Source organism: Aulostomus chinensis, chromosome 1, assembly GCF_037954235.1.
Source record: "Aulostomus chinensis isolate RoL2024-O1b breed Wild chromosome 1, RoL_Achi_v1.0, whole genome shotgun sequence".
In the NCBI taxonomy this organism is placed as follows: domain Eukaryota; kingdom Metazoa; phylum Chordata; class Actinopteri; order Syngnathiformes; family Aulostomidae; genus Aulostomus; species Aulostomus chinensis.
In genome coordinates, this window is record NC_141320.1 from 62058516 (window position 1) to 62076004 (window position 17489).

The 17489-nt window shown below is 40.6% G+C and overlaps 2 protein-coding genes across 5 annotated transcripts in view; one reads left to right on the forward strand and one right to left on the reverse strand.

Moving 5' to 3' along the window:
- LOC147272631 (gamma-aminobutyric acid receptor subunit alpha-5-like) overlaps nucleotides 1-17489 on the forward strand; it is an 81093-nt gene that overhangs the window by 4799 nt on the left and 58805 nt on the right. The gene's annotated exons all lie outside the window — the stretch shown is intronic.
- The window catches only part of LOC147272632 (gamma-aminobutyric acid receptor subunit beta-3-like), a 61620-nt gene continuing 51637 nt past the window's right edge, over nucleotides 7507-17489 (reverse strand). Inside the window, exons 9-11 of one of the 3 annotated variants that reach the window (XM_086198619.1) lie at nucleotides 14519-14766; nucleotides 14134-14202; nucleotides 7507-12104 (exon numbers count right to left, since the gene is read on the reverse strand). In XM_086198619.1, coding sequence (XP_086054745.1) covers nucleotides 11733-12104; nucleotides 14134-14202; nucleotides 14519-14766 — 689 coding nt within the window. In that variant the 3' untranslated portion in view covers nucleotides 7507-11732. The remainder of the gene's footprint in view (nucleotides 12105-14133; nucleotides 14203-14518; nucleotides 14767-17489) is intronic. The other 2 variants (XM_086198637.1, XM_086198628.1) reach the window with 2 other exon arrangements.

Genomic DNA, 17489 nt, shown 5'->3' on the forward strand with positions numbered 1-17489 from the left:
GATGGCAGGAAGTGTATTTTACAAAATAAAAGACAGGTTCTAATGACTCGGGAAGGAATAATGAGACAGAGGGCAAAGGGAGAAATAGGCTAATATGCTGCTGCCGCCGCTGCTGTTGTGTATCACGGAGTTCATAAAACAGAAAGGCATCATCAAAAAGCACATTGAAGAGTCAATATATTCCCCCTAGTCTCCAAGACAGTCTTTTGATGCCAAAACATTTTCTTTCTCTCTCAATCCCTCCCACTCTCTCCCACGCTCCCTCCATCAGTCGCCATGCTGCTGGTGAATTAAAAGAAAGTATGTCAGTTGGCAGGCAGGGTGGGGAGAAAGAAAGAAGACATCAGAAAGAATTCATTCAGCGAGTTTCTCAACATGGACTGGATCTGCGCTGCTTTAAGAGTTTTCAAGGCTGGCAGGCGGTTATTTGGGTCAGCTATTAGAATGCAGCTCTGTTCACTCAGCACTTTCAACTTGGGTCAATAACCAAAAAACAGGACAAATATATTGATAAGCTGCTTCACATTCCAATCAGAACAATTCTGAGTCCACGGGGTGCCCTGTTTTTGTGAGCAGCACGAAAGACCTGGACTGTATGTAGGAAGCTCCGGCTGTTACAGCTGCTGTTGCTATGCGACTGCTGGAGGCCTGTGTGGAGTACAGCACCCCTCCGCTAAAAGTTGATGACTTTATCCAGCAGCAACTGGGGCTCCAACAGCAAGCTCTCAGCGTGATGTGAGCCGGCAGTAAGGAGAGATCTGTTAACCAGGATTGATAGATGAGTGGACAGAACCCCCCGGGGTCCAGATGCTGTTGCTGGTTGAATGGTGACGTTTGGACAACTTCTCAGAAGATTTTCAGGAGCATCTGGAGGAACAGCTGGTGATCACAACTGAGAGAACAGCAGACCTGACCTGACACTTGAAAGCCTGAGAACGCAAGAGGAGAGATGATTGGTCAAGTTGCAATTAAACTTCTGCCAAAGCTTAAATTGAACCAAGAAGTGCACTCCATAGAGCACATACCTCTGCCAAAGTCGAGCCTTTTCATCCCGTTGTTAGATAGCTTTGTCACAGCCCTGATTCTGACTGGCATCGCAGACTCTTACCTTTGCGTTTGCTCCAGCCAGTGCATCATTTTTACTAGAATCATGATCTCTCCCTTCCCCCTTTTTCTGTAAACCTAACAGCACTGAAAGCATACAGCTGATACAGTTTATAGTCATGTAGGTTTACAAATACAATCCAACATGGCTGCTAAAGATAACAACAGCATCTAAAACCAGAAGGCATCCAGCCTAGAGCACATTTAAAGCATGGTCTCCTATGATGAGTTGGAATGGTTCTTGAGGTGTAGTGGTGAGTTGTAATCTGTTCACGATGTTGACTTGTTGCAAATGAGAAGCTTGTTGGTTGCGAACAGAACCACCCCTTCTCCCAACATCTGCCTGTCCCCCCAACCTCCATGTGATGATGTCAAATACTGAGTGCATCTCTTAAGTTAGCTGAAAATCTTCACATGCCGCGGGGCGCCTTGTGCTTTGCATCGCATCAGTTCGTTACTTAGAAACAATATTTTCATGAGACAAGTGACACGCCAGTCAGTCAGAATGGAGGTCAACCTTAAACATGAAGCATCTTTTGAACAAGTTTTTGATTTTGATTGAAAATTATTTGTAAAAATCAACATTTATGTTATACATGATCCTGAAAGTTGCTTCTTTGTTGCAGTTGTAAATGTGTGTATGAATATTACAGGTTGCTCTGCTGGCATAGGCTCGCAGTCTACATGCGTGATTCAAGCCATGCATGTGCAACTAGCAGGGTGTAACTCTCCTTAAACAAACTCTCCCATCATTTCCCATGCCACCATGTTGTCTGCTTGGCAAATCTCACGGAATCACGTGAGATTTGGCCTGATTCAAGATGGCCACGCCCATGGAATTCCTTGGGAGTAGCTATTAGTGTTGTCATGATACTGGATTTCACACTTGAATACGATACTTCTGAAAAATATTGATATTCGATTCGATTTTGCTAGGCAACCACTCAGAATTTAGAGCAAAAATGTTTTTTATTTAAAGAAAAATAAAGAACTTTATTCTTGAGGCAGAGAAGTTTTGCTTTACACATTAACAGTATGCAAATAGGTTTTAACCTACTGTCGATTAGCTTCAGCTAGCGCTCGCCAACAAGACAACACGTCAAAGTAAACACCGATAGATGTGATAACTCTAGGCAACACATACTTCAAGTTCTACTGTTACCAGCCTCTGTACCTCTAAATCTATACAGGTCTGGGTGTCTTTCTTGGAGGTGCTTTGCTACATTCGTCGTGTTTGCTCCTTTTGCCGGCACAGCTCTGTTGCATCTCTTACACATCAGCTTGCTGCTGTCCTTTGGCTTTCTTTGTTCATCTGACTCAAATCCAAAGAACCTCCAAACAGCACTTCTGCTGTTTTGTTTATTTATTAAAACTGGTTGCAAAGGTCCTGCAGATGCCATCTCATGGCAGCTTACACACGTAGAGCGACGACACATACACAAAAAAAAAATACAGTTAGCGCTGTTTGTGTGAGCAAGGCGGGGGGGAGGGGCTCGCTCCCCAGGGCAGCGCTCTGTTTGTATGTGTGTGTGTGTGCGGCAGTGCATGTGTAAACCAAGGAGGCAGGTAGAGTATCGATACTATTGAAAAGTCATTTAGTACCGTTTTTACTTTTCAAAATCGATATTTAATCGATAGATCGATATTTTTGTAACACTAGTAGCTATCGAGCATTTGTGCTTGCTCGTGACTATCTGTGCTAGCCGCATGCTGGCAGGCTAGCGTTCAGATCAGACCCTGTTACTTGAAGTTGTTTTGTACCAAGGCACATGTAAAAACAAAATAAATAAAACAGAGGGTTGGGGGGGGGGGGCTTGGTTAAATGAATCAAGGGCAGCATCGAATTGACTTCTCTGGAATTTTTTTTTCTTCACTTTTCTTGTCATCGTGTGACTTCCCACTCTCTGGTCGTAATTACTATGGCCACTAGATGGCATCAGTCACTTATACATGATTAGGGGTCGTTTGTCACTCTTTTCAGTGTCTTTCTGTAGTTTTTTGTTGTTGTTGTCATAACCCTGATTTTCTCATTCTAATAACCAAATCTTCATCTGTTTCTTGAGAAGACAAAACAAAATGTCTGCCTCTACCTGCCAAAATCAGGGGAGCAGAGGTCTGTAAAACGGTATAAAAGAGGAAGGTTCTGTGTTTTCACAGCCCTGAAATCACAAGCCCCACTCCTGCTAGTTAATGATGTCAAACCTGGGGGCTGGACATTTATCAGTCCTGTAAAAATCTGACATGTTTTGTTACAAATATTGGTGACCAGCATTTTAAGCATCTAGCATCAACCAAAGTGAGTGATATGCAGGCAGGGGGGCTTTTTTAAGTTCGAATAACCTTTGGATGACTTTTGTTTTATGGCCCTCTGGAGTGCTTTTTATTAGTGACTTGGCGTCTTGTTTGCCCCGAGGTCATCTATCACGTCCTCTCAAACGACCACGGTCTCTCTGCCAGCCAGGACTTTGAGATGAGCAGAGATCTGTTTGGAGGTTCTAAAATAAGGACTTGGGGACAGTTGTTTCCATCACAGCAGAAGTAACATGAGTTTTTTTGGGTTTGTGTTTTTTTTTTTTTTTTTTTTTGTCTGTCTCCAAAGTCGGCGCAGAGATGATCTGGGGACTTGATGTGCTAGAAAGAATTTGACAGCAGCCTTGAAAATCTGTACTTTGGTTTCTTTGAATATGATACAGGGGCGAGAACAGTGTGCGAGCGTGTGTGTGTGGGGGAAGTTCAGCAGGTAGATACAGTAGCATAAACAAACATATATTCTATTTTCAACCTTTATCCAAAGCTTCTACGACTGAACCGTCCTGTTTTCTTTCCAAAAAGTCGCCATCATCTCACCCTCAGATAGCTCCCTGTCCTGTGTTCCCCTAAAGACACCTCAGGGCTCATTATGGGATATCCCACCTGCCAACTGCAGCCTGTCCTGGAGACAAATATGCCTTGTTATCAACACACACACCTCCCTCAATCTGCTGAACAATGATATTCTTTAATGATTAGTTAAATGATAAACTGTTCAGTGTACCTTGGGGTTAGAACCCCTATATGCATTATAAAGGGACGCAAGATTAAGAATCCCCCACTCACACCCCAAGGGAGTCATATACTATGGCGAGGCATGTGGGAATCGGGAAAGCAGAGATCAGCATTTTCCCAATCATTATGCATAAATAGTGTGATAAAATATATATATTGTCCCTGCCTGGAATGAGAAGTTTCCTCAGGGAGGCAGAGCCGGGTTTTATTAAACAATATTCGCTCTTTGCCTGCAACTTTGAAATGCAACACCCATGGGACACTCAGCGATAAAAGCTGCCTTTTTTACTTGTTATTTTACAGTCACATGACATCGCAATCAAGCCGGATGATCAAAGAATGCAGCTGAAGTGTTTTGTATTGCCAATCATACAATAGTCCTACAATATATGATTTCAGTAATGTACTTTCAGGAAGTTGCAAGCAACTGTACAGACTTCAATGATCTATGTGGCTGAGCTATCCTAACTTATTCCCTCAAGTCCCCACAATACATCTCAACAATTTGCGTATAAAATTGGTAACTTCCAGGTAACTTCCTGCCCAGTTTATGGTGCAGCAAATGAGCTTTTCAAATAACTGATTCATTTTTCTTTCTTTTTTTCAAAGTGTCAAATATGTGCTTGTTCCTGACTCTTGAATATCAGAATTTGCTGGTTTGTTTTGCCAATTAAGAAAAAAGAAAAAAAAGAAGTCTTGACTTTTGGATCACTTTAGGAAATTGTGGTGATCAGCCTAAACTAATGGATACATAAATACGAATAAGGTCAAATAAATAAAATAATCAAAATGATCAATAGTTGTTGCTCTGCTGGTAATTTTGTGGTTTAAAGTCATTTAGAGAACATGCCTGAAGGTGAGAATAATTAAAAATCTTGTGCGGTCATTTGTCCCATCGTCATCGAATAATCATGATGACATAGTCATGTAATGTTTTTTTATAACTTGGATGTTATCTTATTAATTTTTTTAATTTTGTATTTATTCAATAATTTTTTTTTTTGTCTTATAAAAAGGAACCAAGTCTCCACCTCTTTTATGTAAAAGGTGATAAATCCAAATGTGCGTATTTACCCCCGGGAGGTTGACGTCATGTAGTAGGGCGCGGCGATGGGAACGTTACCAAATAAATACTCCACACCCGGCTATCACACTTCAGCATGGAGCTGCGTGAAGGCTGTTGCGTTGTGTTTTATTCATCCTTTATAGCAAATCCCCACAGTTTCCCCAGTTGCATGTCTGTTCAACTACTCTCATGTCGGCTGCGTTATGAGAGACGGCATCATCCTTAATGAATTGCACATATACCCAAATGGCACTTTAAGTTAATTAACTGCAATGTATTATTTACAGTTGCTAGTTAATTCAGGTAGTGACTCACTACATCAGCAGCGTTGGCTCCTTTTTGATTGAATTGACTAAAAGTATGTGAGGTGGACGAGTGCTAAGATGTGACACTTGGCATGCATACCTCATACACACACACACACATGTATATATGCACATAATTCTGTGTAATTTATGTGCTTGTGTGAGTAGCAGAATTGAAAAACAGTTGTGTGTGGGTCCCTTTGATGGAGCTGACCTCCTTCTAATGTCCTAATTAGAACCATTAGCTTTAAAGCAGGAAGCTCGCTTGGTAAACGTATATTTTTCATTGATCCACTCTAAGTAAAAATCCCCATTGCTTTGGAAAAACTGGTTTCTTCAACAATTCAAAGGCAAATCCAGTGAAATCGTGTGTTGCGGTCATTGTTTGGAAGACAGAGAGCGCTTTTCCAGTGAATGATTGACTGACTGAGAGATTCATCAGCCGAGCCTCGTCAAGAAGAAGGTCGCTGTAGTGAATCACTTCCTGATGAGAGAACCTTTCCCAGGAACTACATCACTGTGGTTTCCAGTCTATAGAACCGGATTGCTGCTTCCATCAAGATTTTCTATGATGTAACTGCAATAAACAGATTAAAATAATTCAAAAGTAACTCCATCATGATTGAGGTTTGGGCAGAGCCTGAGTAAATGCTCCATCTTGTCTCCTCACAAGAGGACATGCAGAAACGTTTGTTTTCCGAATGGACTTGGGGTTTGGTCAGTTGAATGAAGTTATGCTGGTAGATTTAGCCTTAAATCTGATGGTTGCTCAGCTACAGGAGCACCACTCATGGCTCTGGTTGCTGTATTCAGGACTGGGGATGGGCATTCGATTAAATTGTTTTTATCGATGGTTAAGCAAATTAACTATCGATTTTTCGGTTGATCAATATTTTTGTATTAAAATTCACTATTCATAGGCTATATTAAAATGCAGTGAAAATAAAGTAACAGCCTGTTTTCTCATTGAGATCTGTATTACAAGATGAACAACTCTCAGTTAAACGGGATCCGTTCGATGGTTACACTTGAAAATGTGCGCTGCTGTAGCCTCCTTTCATGCAGTGGAGCCACATTTACACAACTGACCCTTGATTTTTTTCCTCCAAAATAACAATAATGATGGTAATAACAATAATAATGATAATTATAATAATCATGATAATATTTAAAAAAAAAACAATCATGCGAAACAAAAACTTTACCAAAAATGTATAATACGTTGGTTTGACAGGTTTTCCCAAATGTAACTCAAAACGATCAAAAAAAGGCACAGAGTCAAGAAAGAGGGTGAGGGAGAGATGAGCCTACCTAACAATTAATTAGGCTTATTAACAAAGCTTCATAAAAATAACCAGTAACTCGCATACAACTTCAGCACCAGCCTACTGATTTTTGTTGAGAAAGAGGAGCATGTTAACATGCTCCTGGGTCAGACGCGCACGCAGCCTGGTGACCATCAACGCCGAAAACCCACGCTCATGCTTGCTTGCCAGTCGGCGTTTTCCAAATGCCTGCTGCTCGGGGTGGAGAACTTTAGAACAATATCTCATTGTGACTATTTTGACTGACTTTGCAGTCGCGATGATTTGCCATATTAGAGGGAATGTTCAGGAATGCAATTAGTTTTCTTGCTATTTTAAAATTGCAGAAGCAATACAGTGTACAATTAATTTAGATTAGCCCTACTAGCTTCTGAGGAAGAGAGCATGGCTAATTAGGTGGCTAACATCAACTCGTTTCCCGCTAATGTTACTTTACTAAGCAATTGTCTTACGCAGGGTAAATCATGGACTTGTGTTGGACTAAACTCAAAGAAAAACACCATAGAGCCAGTTGGTCATTGAAAAAGTAAACGACAAAATTGGAAAAAAAAATTTTTATTGTCTATGATATTGTAATTTTTTTTTTTTTTTTACAAAAAAATCAATTCTCTTCACTAGATTGTTTAAATGTTTATCATATTGAATTGTTACATGTACGTTCGAATGAATCAAGTGCATTTTGTAAATTCAATTTATTTAGTTTGCCAGTTATTTCTGATGTGTCTTTAGTCCAACTAAAACAAAATGGGGAAAAAAAAACCATTAAAAGCTTTATAAATAGAGAAGGAAAAACAACTTGTGTTGAACGATTGTACAGAAGCCCATTTCTGCCCAGATCTTATTGCTCTCAGAGCCTCATTTCTTAGATAATGCAGTCAGGGCTTTCTACAATGCTATGAAAATTTCTCAAAGAGTTAAGATCTTAAATAACCAGCTGGTATATTTGTTATTAAATAACAGAGTGTCAAAATGCGTCTGAGTCGAAAAGTTTAAAACTAAATAGTTTTTTTCAAACACAGACAAAATGCTAAGTGAATCATGAACTTTGTAGCTGAGTGGGCTGGAACATCGACAGGTTACAGCATTTAATAACAACCTCCACCTCCATTGTTTGTTTGTTTTTTTTAAATCTCCATTCTTTATTTATCCAGGAAACTAACTGTACTCTTAACACTCTGGCACACACTCATAAAGTTGACTTCATACATGTAAAGATGGTGGGAGTTGCCAAGTACAATACAACACTGAGTAGCTGCAGTGGAAAAGAAGTTTCTTGCTGGAGGGCTGTTTCAAGATGAGAGAGTCATAGTCAGGCAACCTTTTTTAGCATTTAAAATGTCTTTTTAGATCAACTTTGGATGCTTGTTTTACTGGATGGCTATACATGTACGGTATTAAGAGTGTCATGCATGCTTGCAATACCAAATACACATGTACAATGTATCTCATTTATTTGATGGTTTAACATGATAATCTATTGAAAAAGGAAGAGAAACATACAGAGATATACCATAGAAATCTAAGCCTAAATACATTTTGTGGCAGCACAGAACATTTCACATTCCATTATGGGACCAAGGCCATACAACACCTGAAGTCTTTGATGACTTTTTAAACATTTTTTTGTTGCTTTTTTTTCTTTTTAAGTAGGCTCACATGGCATAGTGTTGTCTTTAAAAGGAGCAGTTGGCAGCTCTTGTAAGTGAGTTTGGATTTTTTTTTTTCCTTCCAAAAAAATTGCAAAATTATAGTTGCATGCATGATAAACAAGTATCTATATTTTTTTTTTTAGCATTTTTTCGCGTTCAGTTGGTAATAAAAAAAAAAAGATGCAATCTCACCCTGAAAGTAGTTTCAACAAGCCAGGAAGATGTTTTTTTAACTTGTGCTGTAAAACAGTTATTTTCGAGCTTCAGCGTTCCAGAAATCTTTATTTACACGACACTGAAGCTGCATCAACTGTTTTCACATTACAGAGGTACAAACTACACAAAGCAGCTTGAAACGTCTTTGGACAAACTGTCTCTGACTTGACTTTCATGTATGAGTTCACGAATGTTGTGCTGAAATCCAAAGTCAAGATCTTTCTAGCAAGAAATCTTGGCCTCCAATTCATCTGTAATTTACAGCAGCAAATCGCTGCCTTGCCAGAAAAATGAAAAACAGAAAAGTGTCACGTTTAAAAAGTTTACATTTGCAATGAGATTTCATGTAATAACAAGATATTTTCACATGTCAAAGAACATGTAACAGTGTGCAGAGTTTTGGTTAAATATTTTGATGTTGAAAGATAGTTACAGCACAATTTGAGATATTTCATGATTTAACAAGATTTTTATTGTTGTAAAAGTTTATATATAAGTTTCTGTGTCATGATTAAGTTTATATATGGTGAAAATATCATTTCATAACATAAAACATACTATTATAATGTGAAAACATCTTGTTATGATGTGAAACTATTGTTATATTGTGAAAATTTGTGAAACTGTTGTGTTACAGTGCATAAATATGTTGTTATGACATGAAAATATATTGCTAAAGCGTGAAATTTTGTTATTACGTGAAAATAACATGTAATAACTTGACCAGTTTGCCTCATTCTGGCGTGGCTGCAGTGCGTTGCTGTAGTAACCGGAGTGTTTCTTGAACCCGCTCACGTTTAACCCCGTCTACACAGTAGAGAACAGGAAACCAGCGAGGGACCTAGTGGGTGAATGTGGAGTCAGCTGGAGCCCTATATTCATCAGGGTTGAGGTCAATTCTGATAGTAAACTGCAGCAGCAATCCAAGTATAATACATTCAGTTCATTTTTTCCACAACTCGAAAGTTGAATTGATCCATACTTTGAGTATCAGTGACTCACAAACCCATGTGTTTGTTTTTTTGTTTTTTTGTTTTCCATGCACAAAGGGTGTCTGTCACCAAGAGAATGCTTCTAATTTACATCATACATGAGTGGCTGAAGACGTATTTATCACAAGTGTCGGGACGGGAGAGCTATTTTTACCCTCAAACCTATTCTGGGCAGCCCAGAAGATAAACCTCACTCTTTCAAGCTCTCCCTATCCATCCCTCCATATCTCTCACACACACATGCACACGCTTCTAAATGCCGCCCCGTCCTTCTCTTCTACGGCCACATGTTACATTCTGATGGATAAATTATGACCATGGCTCATTATCCTCTCCCTGAAGAATGGATCTGATACATTCAATGCCAGTATGTGCTTATTAGTCGGTTACTGTGGTCCACCTGCGGAATCAATGAAATCCATTTGCATCGCTCTAAATCACAGAGTGAACGGTGTAACTTCAAGAGAGGAAATGTATTCCGAGTGCCCCGCCAATGCTCCAACTGATGCTTCCTTTATGTCTTTTCCTCCTTTTGCACTGAATCGACTGACATTTCATCGCCAGCTTGACAATCACAAAATGCTCAATATTTGATCATTATTCATTTTGGGTTGTACACACAGTATATATAATATATACATTTATGTATATACACACTTATGTACTTATGTACAAAGAAAAGGGTTTCAATCCTCTGGAAGCAGAGGTGTGGGAATGTTTTCAACAAGACAGGTCGGGAAAACAAGTGAAGACACAGCAGAAATAATATTTCATGGATTGGGTAACCGTGTCGCTCCTAAAGGCCCTTGGCAGTTAGATCTTTAGAGGAAGTTGGAGAAATCTGAGTGCAATTCTGTCTGTTGCTAAAAGGTAGAACAAAAAATGGCAGTTTTATTCATACTTGTGCTTTTTTTTGTTGCTCCTTATCAAGAGACCTATAAATTATACTTAAGTGATGCTTTCTTGGTTGAGAAAATGGCAAGAACCTGAGTTCAATTATCCTGAACAGAGGACAGAATCCTCTGTTTGAATTATGGTGTTTGGATAAAGGTAACCTCTGCAAGCATATTGTAATCACCAGAGGAAAACAAAAGTCCCCGTTCTGTTCTTATAAATAACAAGATCACTTTGCATAAAGAAAAAGATTCTGTCAAGTTTTTTTCTGAATTCATGATAAGTTTTCGTGGAAAATTAGGATTTCAGCTCCGTTTTCAAAATTTTGTCTTTTTTTCTGAATTGCTGCAATGTTCATTTTGATGAAAAGGTTCTAGAGAGAACTTGTCACCCAGGAGGCCGTGCTGCTCTCAGCCTCCGCCTTGTCACACCTCAACTATAACCTGGTTGGCCAACAATGTCAGTAGCAGGCTGTCTAAGGGAGGTAAGGTAATTTTTCCCATCAGTCAAAACTTACTTCATTATTTCAGAAAAACGGAGAAGTTCTTTTTCCTCGGGTGAAGACGACAAGCTTCCGTAGTGACCAGATCAATGCATGATAATACGTATATTGTATCTCATCAACACGATAAACTGATACACATCTGCAAAGTTGCAAAATCACTCAAGGCAAATCATTCCACTATGGCTGATCATTTCATGCATTAATAGTGCATAGGGTACCAGTCAAACATACACGTCTGTTTCATGGGTTTGCAGGATTTTCCTGTACTTATATGATCACCTGTGCAGTACAAAGTTGTTTATTTTTTTTCTGGATTTAGAAAACTGCTTTTGTGTTTTTTGCAAATATGGTCGTTATTCAATTGCTGGCTTTGTATCTCTATTTACATGACTGAGAGGGCTAATGTTGGGAAATGACTCACCCGATTACAGTACCTACTATAGAAAAGAAAAAGGATTCAAAGACTGCGAATATAAAAAGAATTTTGATGAGAACTTGGTCCAAAACTCAGTCCTTCAAGTCTATTTTTGTATTGTTGCAGTCTTTAACTGGACAGACTTCTTCATGTATAAAAGCAACAGGAAACAAAATGGAAACAAAAAACAACAAACACCTCAACAAAACAGTCCAATCAGACATAGTAGAGCCAGTAGACGAGGTTAAAAAGTGAGAAAACAGAGGGGAAGATGATCCGTGACCAGCGGTCGATGGCGTTCACATCTGTCAGGTCGGGGATTTTAATTTTCAGCTGTGAGGACCGTCTCCGCAGGCGGCTGCGTTTCATCTGGGCGGACCGGTCCAGGGAATGGCGGCTGGCGGAGCGCGGGCCGATGCCGCCGCTCTGCTTGCGGTACTGGATGTGCGACGAGGCCGTGCTGTCCAACTGCACCATGGATTGAGAGTTCCTAATGTCTGCCACGCTGGTGGTGATCTCGCCTCCTGCCACTTCGTTGTGGATCTCCAGGGTGGTTAGCAGAATGTTCCCATGGCCATGTGGTTCTGCCTGAATGAGGAGAGTAATGGGAGAACTGATTATGAGATCATAAGTGGAGCCGCTAGAAAGGGAAAAAACGGGTAGTTACTTGCAGTGCACTTAACACCATGAAATGTGAATGTCATGTCATGCTGTTGCCATGGCAACCGGCGGCCCTCCAAACACGTGTTGGTTTGGTTTTATATGTGAAATGTATACCCTTTTTACTTCCCTTAATATATCCTACAATACAGCTTTGTCTTTGCTGTTGTCTTTTGCTGCTTTGTGTATTTATCTAAGAAAGGCACTCCTTCATCCTCAGCTGTGTTCCAATGGACATGAGAAGTAATTGTGTGAATGAGGGAGCAGATGCAAGTGTGACTGTTGTGGAACACTTGCACTGGTGTGTGCACATCAGATAAGAGCGAGCAACTGAAATAAGAAACCAGAATCTGTCACATCTGGCATTTGGTTTTGGTTGGTTTTGGTGACCAACGCGTCGCCATGGCCCCATCTGATCACCCCTGGTGTTTTTTTTAGTCATAAGAACTTTTTCAAATTTCTTATTCCTATCTACTTTAAGTATGTCCAGACCATGGGAACTGGTAACTTTTTTTAGTTCAATGAATTCAATTTTGAGAAACCTTTTCAGCTCACACCCCAGGGCAGCCAACAATAGGAACTGCCTGTGTTTGTTGATTGGTCAAAGACGAGCCAACGCAGGACTGGTAATTATCATTTTTACAAAGCCATGTGAACACCAGCACTGGGAGGAGAAATAGGTCTGCACCTACCATCTGCAGCTACCATCGGCTGGCTTACGTCACCTGACTGTTCCCTCTGGTGGTGCGAATACAAAAAGAAAATGAAGAGAGGGAAACAAGTTCCCAAGTGGCCAGTTCCTGTAACTAAGGTCCTGCTTTGATTGTTTCTCTGGGAAATCTAATTTTGTAATGAAAGCAGATTTTTTGGGGGGGGGAGTCATGTTTGGCATGTTTGTATAGTTTACTGAGCAGGCAGACCCAACAAGATGAGATCCAGCCCAGTCTGACAGAATATTACCAAATGACCACATCCTCTTAAATCAACAGCCTAAAGGCACCCCATTTGTTATAACTAGATAATACTTATAGAAAGTCCATGAGATGTTTTCCTGGTCCAACAGCGCAGTTCATGTTGTTCTGTAGTTTAATGAATGATTATTATTCACTGTCAGCTTCTTGAAAAGAAACAATGTTTTATGTGTCAATATAGTTAAGGCACAAAAACACTTCGCTGGGAAAACATCTTCTGTTAGGACATTTTTAATTTTCTTTCAAGCTTGAGGCCAGAAGGTACGACCCCCAAGACACGTTGATTGCCTTGCAATTACTGTAACTGGTACAGATTGCTCCCTTGCGCGAGTGATTTAAGGCTACATCAACATGTTCATTAAATAACATTGGGGATACAACACACTGCATGCCCATGAGGTATGTGTGGGTGTCTGACATAGAAAAAAATCAGCAATAATGGACAATGGCGACTGTTCATGCAAATCTGCGGACATTTTTGCTTGGAGTTTTTTCACCTCTTGCAGCAACAGAAAGCAAAGAGAATTTGCATGACTCGAGCGATCCGTGTTCATTCCCACAGATTGTGCTGGTACAAATGAGAGCTGTGAACTTGCTAGGATATTGGTTGTGCATATTTGTGAGGCGGTTACTTCCCGACTTCAGAAAGCTTTGTGGCTTTAAATTATATTTTAATGACAAAAGTGTTAGAAAAAAAAACAACCAATATCTAGGGGCAGCATGCAGTCAGAAAGAGCTCTGGGAGGAGAGAATGGTTCGTACCTGGAACATGTATTTTACAATGTAAGATCGAGCATGAGCGTCATTGCAATGTAGAAAGAAACTGCAATGAATGTGTCAAATGAATGGCCTCATGATGATGTCTTCACTCATTCCATGGATGGAAAATCTATTTTGCATCGAGGCAAAAAAAAAAAAAAAAAATCCATGTCAGCTGATGGCAATGGTTTGACGCGCGGTTTGACACTGAAGAGTCGACAACTCACCGAGCGTGAGTGGCGAAGACCTTTAACTTGATTGGACCGTTTAAGGGATGCGGTCCTACTACCTGCCTCCTGAGAAGATGAAAATGTTGAGCCACATGTGGGAGAGGAATACCTGCAATTGTCTTGTCAGTGTGAAACAGTTTTGCAGAAGGTTTTGCTGCATGTTCATTTTAAAGGAATGGCAAAGTTGATGTATCATTTATGTCCTGTTGGAGGGAGGAAAAATTTATGAAAATTTGAGACCGTGGCATTCTCCTGTGGAAAGAATCAACATTCTCTCCAATTTGATCCAAATTCCACAAAATACTAACAGAATAAAACATTTCAGCGTCAGAAATTACAACATCTATGTATTTATTCACGAATAATATCAGTTCCAACCTACCCTTGCGGCATCATACTTGGCTGCCCTCTCGTTGTTGGCCTTCTCTGCCTTCTCCGCGAGCTTCTTTTGCATCTGAGGGCCCCTCCCGAAGAAGATGTAGTTGACGAAGGCATACTCCAGCAGAGCAAGGAAGACCATGACGAAGCAGCCCATCAGGTACATGTCGATAGCCTTTACGTAGGGAATCTTGGGCAGTGTCTCCCTCAAATGGGTGTTGATAGTGGTCATGGTCAGCACAGTGGTGATCCCTGAGAAATACAAGAATCAGTATTACTAGAGCCCAAAAATGTGGATGTTGGAACGGCTGTGAGCCACAATGCCGTTCACAAAGGTGTTGATGGAACCCTCAGGAGCACTATTCAATCATAATCATACTACTTGTCGGTCAGTAACTGCAGGCCACACAATGGCAAGTGGTAATTCAACCATGATTGAACCAGAACCCTTTTCGGAAGAATGTAAAAGAACAGTAGAGGATCATCTGCAAATGAGTGTATCAAAATGGTTACATAATTCAGAGAGATCAGATTGGAATATTGGAATCAGGGCCGGGCCCTCACAAAAGACACTCTCATGACCTCCACTTCTAACATCAGTGATTCAAAGTTCTTTTGAAAACACATTCCACTCAAATTGGCAGGTCACAACAATCCTCATATATTATGAAGTTTGTTTTTGACAAGATCTTTATCATTTGTTGTACTTCTTATATGTGACAACAAAACGAGTCAAGACCATCCTTATGTTTTGTCATGTAATTAATGGGACAAACTAGGGATGTACCCGTAGCCCGGCCAGGAACTGGAATTGGCCGGTTTTCAGCTTAACCCGCCCTGACCAGAGACCAGCTGCTCAGTGTCATGTGTTTCTGATTCCCAAAAGCATACTGGGAACAGCGGCGGGGCTAGTTTTGTTGGACGTTGCGTCAATTTGGGCAGAGCAGATCAAGACACAGAAAATCTCCACATAAATGGCACAGTATATCTGCTCAATTGTCTGAATAAAATCCCATGTGCATGAACCCGATCGCAAAAACAGATGAAGAGGATGCAATCTAAACGCATACTCCATGTACATGTGATAGAAACCCATCAGTCAAGAGACAGTGACCACATCAGCAGAAACTTAGCAAGTTAACCAAGCCGGCGGGCAGCTGTGTGGAGGACCCACGTGATCGGTACCACAGCCTGAACGCGGCACAGCCGTGCACGAGGGAAATTCGGTGTCGGTGTGGAAGTTCTTCACTGTGAGGATGTAAAGCTCTCAATTGATAAAACATGTCAGGTCAAAATAAACCACTGGGAGCCACAACGAACAACAAATATAATCAGGCTCTTCAAACTCCCCCAGCCCAGTTAACAAGGGAAAGCAGCAAAGCTAGTAGGCAGAGCTCAGAGCCAAGAACCAGCCTGCAGCCGCTCCGAGCCTTCACTGGCTGCTGCATTCAACTGCTTTTGTTACATACGTAAAAGATATGTAAGACACAGGTGGATATACAGCAACTAATTTTCAGAAGAGTTTTATTTGGTCCTCTCTCCGTAAGGAGAACACGTGAATTTTTTAATTTTTTTTTTTAGGGTTATTAAAGGAAGAAAAGATCCAGTAACTTCGTACAATTTGGGGGCAACTGAAAGCGTAATATCCGTCTGTAGTGCAAGTATTACTTCCCGGCTAACACTGGCCAACATTGCTAATTGTAACTAAGCATGCCACTTTACAACATTAAAGAGGTTGCCAGTGGTGACAAGCACTCAAAAAAGCCATTCATCATTTTTAATGTTTTTAACTTCAGTGTTCTGGTTTTAAAACCACTTTTCACTGACCCAGTTTTACTGCTGTTTAGACTGGACAAAACCTTTGCAACTGGTGTAAAATGTATTTTTGACGTCCACCTTAATAGCAAATTAAGAGCCTTTTAAAGTCAAGTTATGTGTTGGTACATTCATACAAATGGCATTAAAACTAATGAATATTCCTTTAATTAGTTCATGTTGTAGAATGGTTCATACATGTTGGGTGATACATCTCACTCCTTTACCTTGTTCATACTGGCCTTGCTCTTTATAAATCCAAGCTGTCCCTGTAATCAGTCTGGCTGAGCGTGATGCTTAATTAGTCTGAACTTGTCATAGCAGAAGCCAGTCTTAAAGGAGCACCGCGCCGCGCTAAGCAGATGCTGCTATCTCGTCTGCAACCTTAAGGGTCAAATTGGAAGAAACGCCAAACAGATGTTACTACAGAAACAAGGGCATTTTTTTTCTAGAAAGCATGTTTGTTCTGTGGCTTTTTCTTTCTTTGTTAAGAGACACAGTTGTCCTCGTGGGAAAAGACAAATATATCATGGTTTATGAAAGCAGTGTATAGTTTGCTCGCTTATAAAACATGTTGGTGGTCCTATTTTACTTGCATGAACACACTCGTCCTCGTAGGTGAGTGTCGGCTTCATTGAAATTCAAAGGTCTGCCTTTAAACCTCCGACTGCCCCTTGGTCATCAAGCAGAAATAACTCATTAGAATAGTGCAGCGTGTATCTCGCCCACAGCTCTTAGTAACCTTAACCACTATAGAGGGTTAGCAAACGACATGAATATCTCCCACCTTTCAGCAGAAAGGACACAAATAGATGAGAGGAAGTGGAATTGTCGGGTACATTTGATGTCAGCGAATAAACACATGCCTGCCCATTTTCATGCAAACCCAGACCTCCTTCAATCTTATGTCAGCAGAGATACACGGCGGATATATTTCCACAACTTCATCTATCCAGGCTTGGAATAAATAGAGCCAATCAGTGTCCAGGAGCGTGCATGTGTGTGTAATAAAGTACAGTGAAAAGGGTGGGGAGGAGGGAGCGGGAAAACTGAGGTCAATCTAGCCCTTAGTGTGATTTATTGGTGCATTACAAGGCCGCCGCGGTGTGTTGTCAGACGTTGTGAGAAGAGGGTGTGAACAGTGCACATGCGCTGAGTCT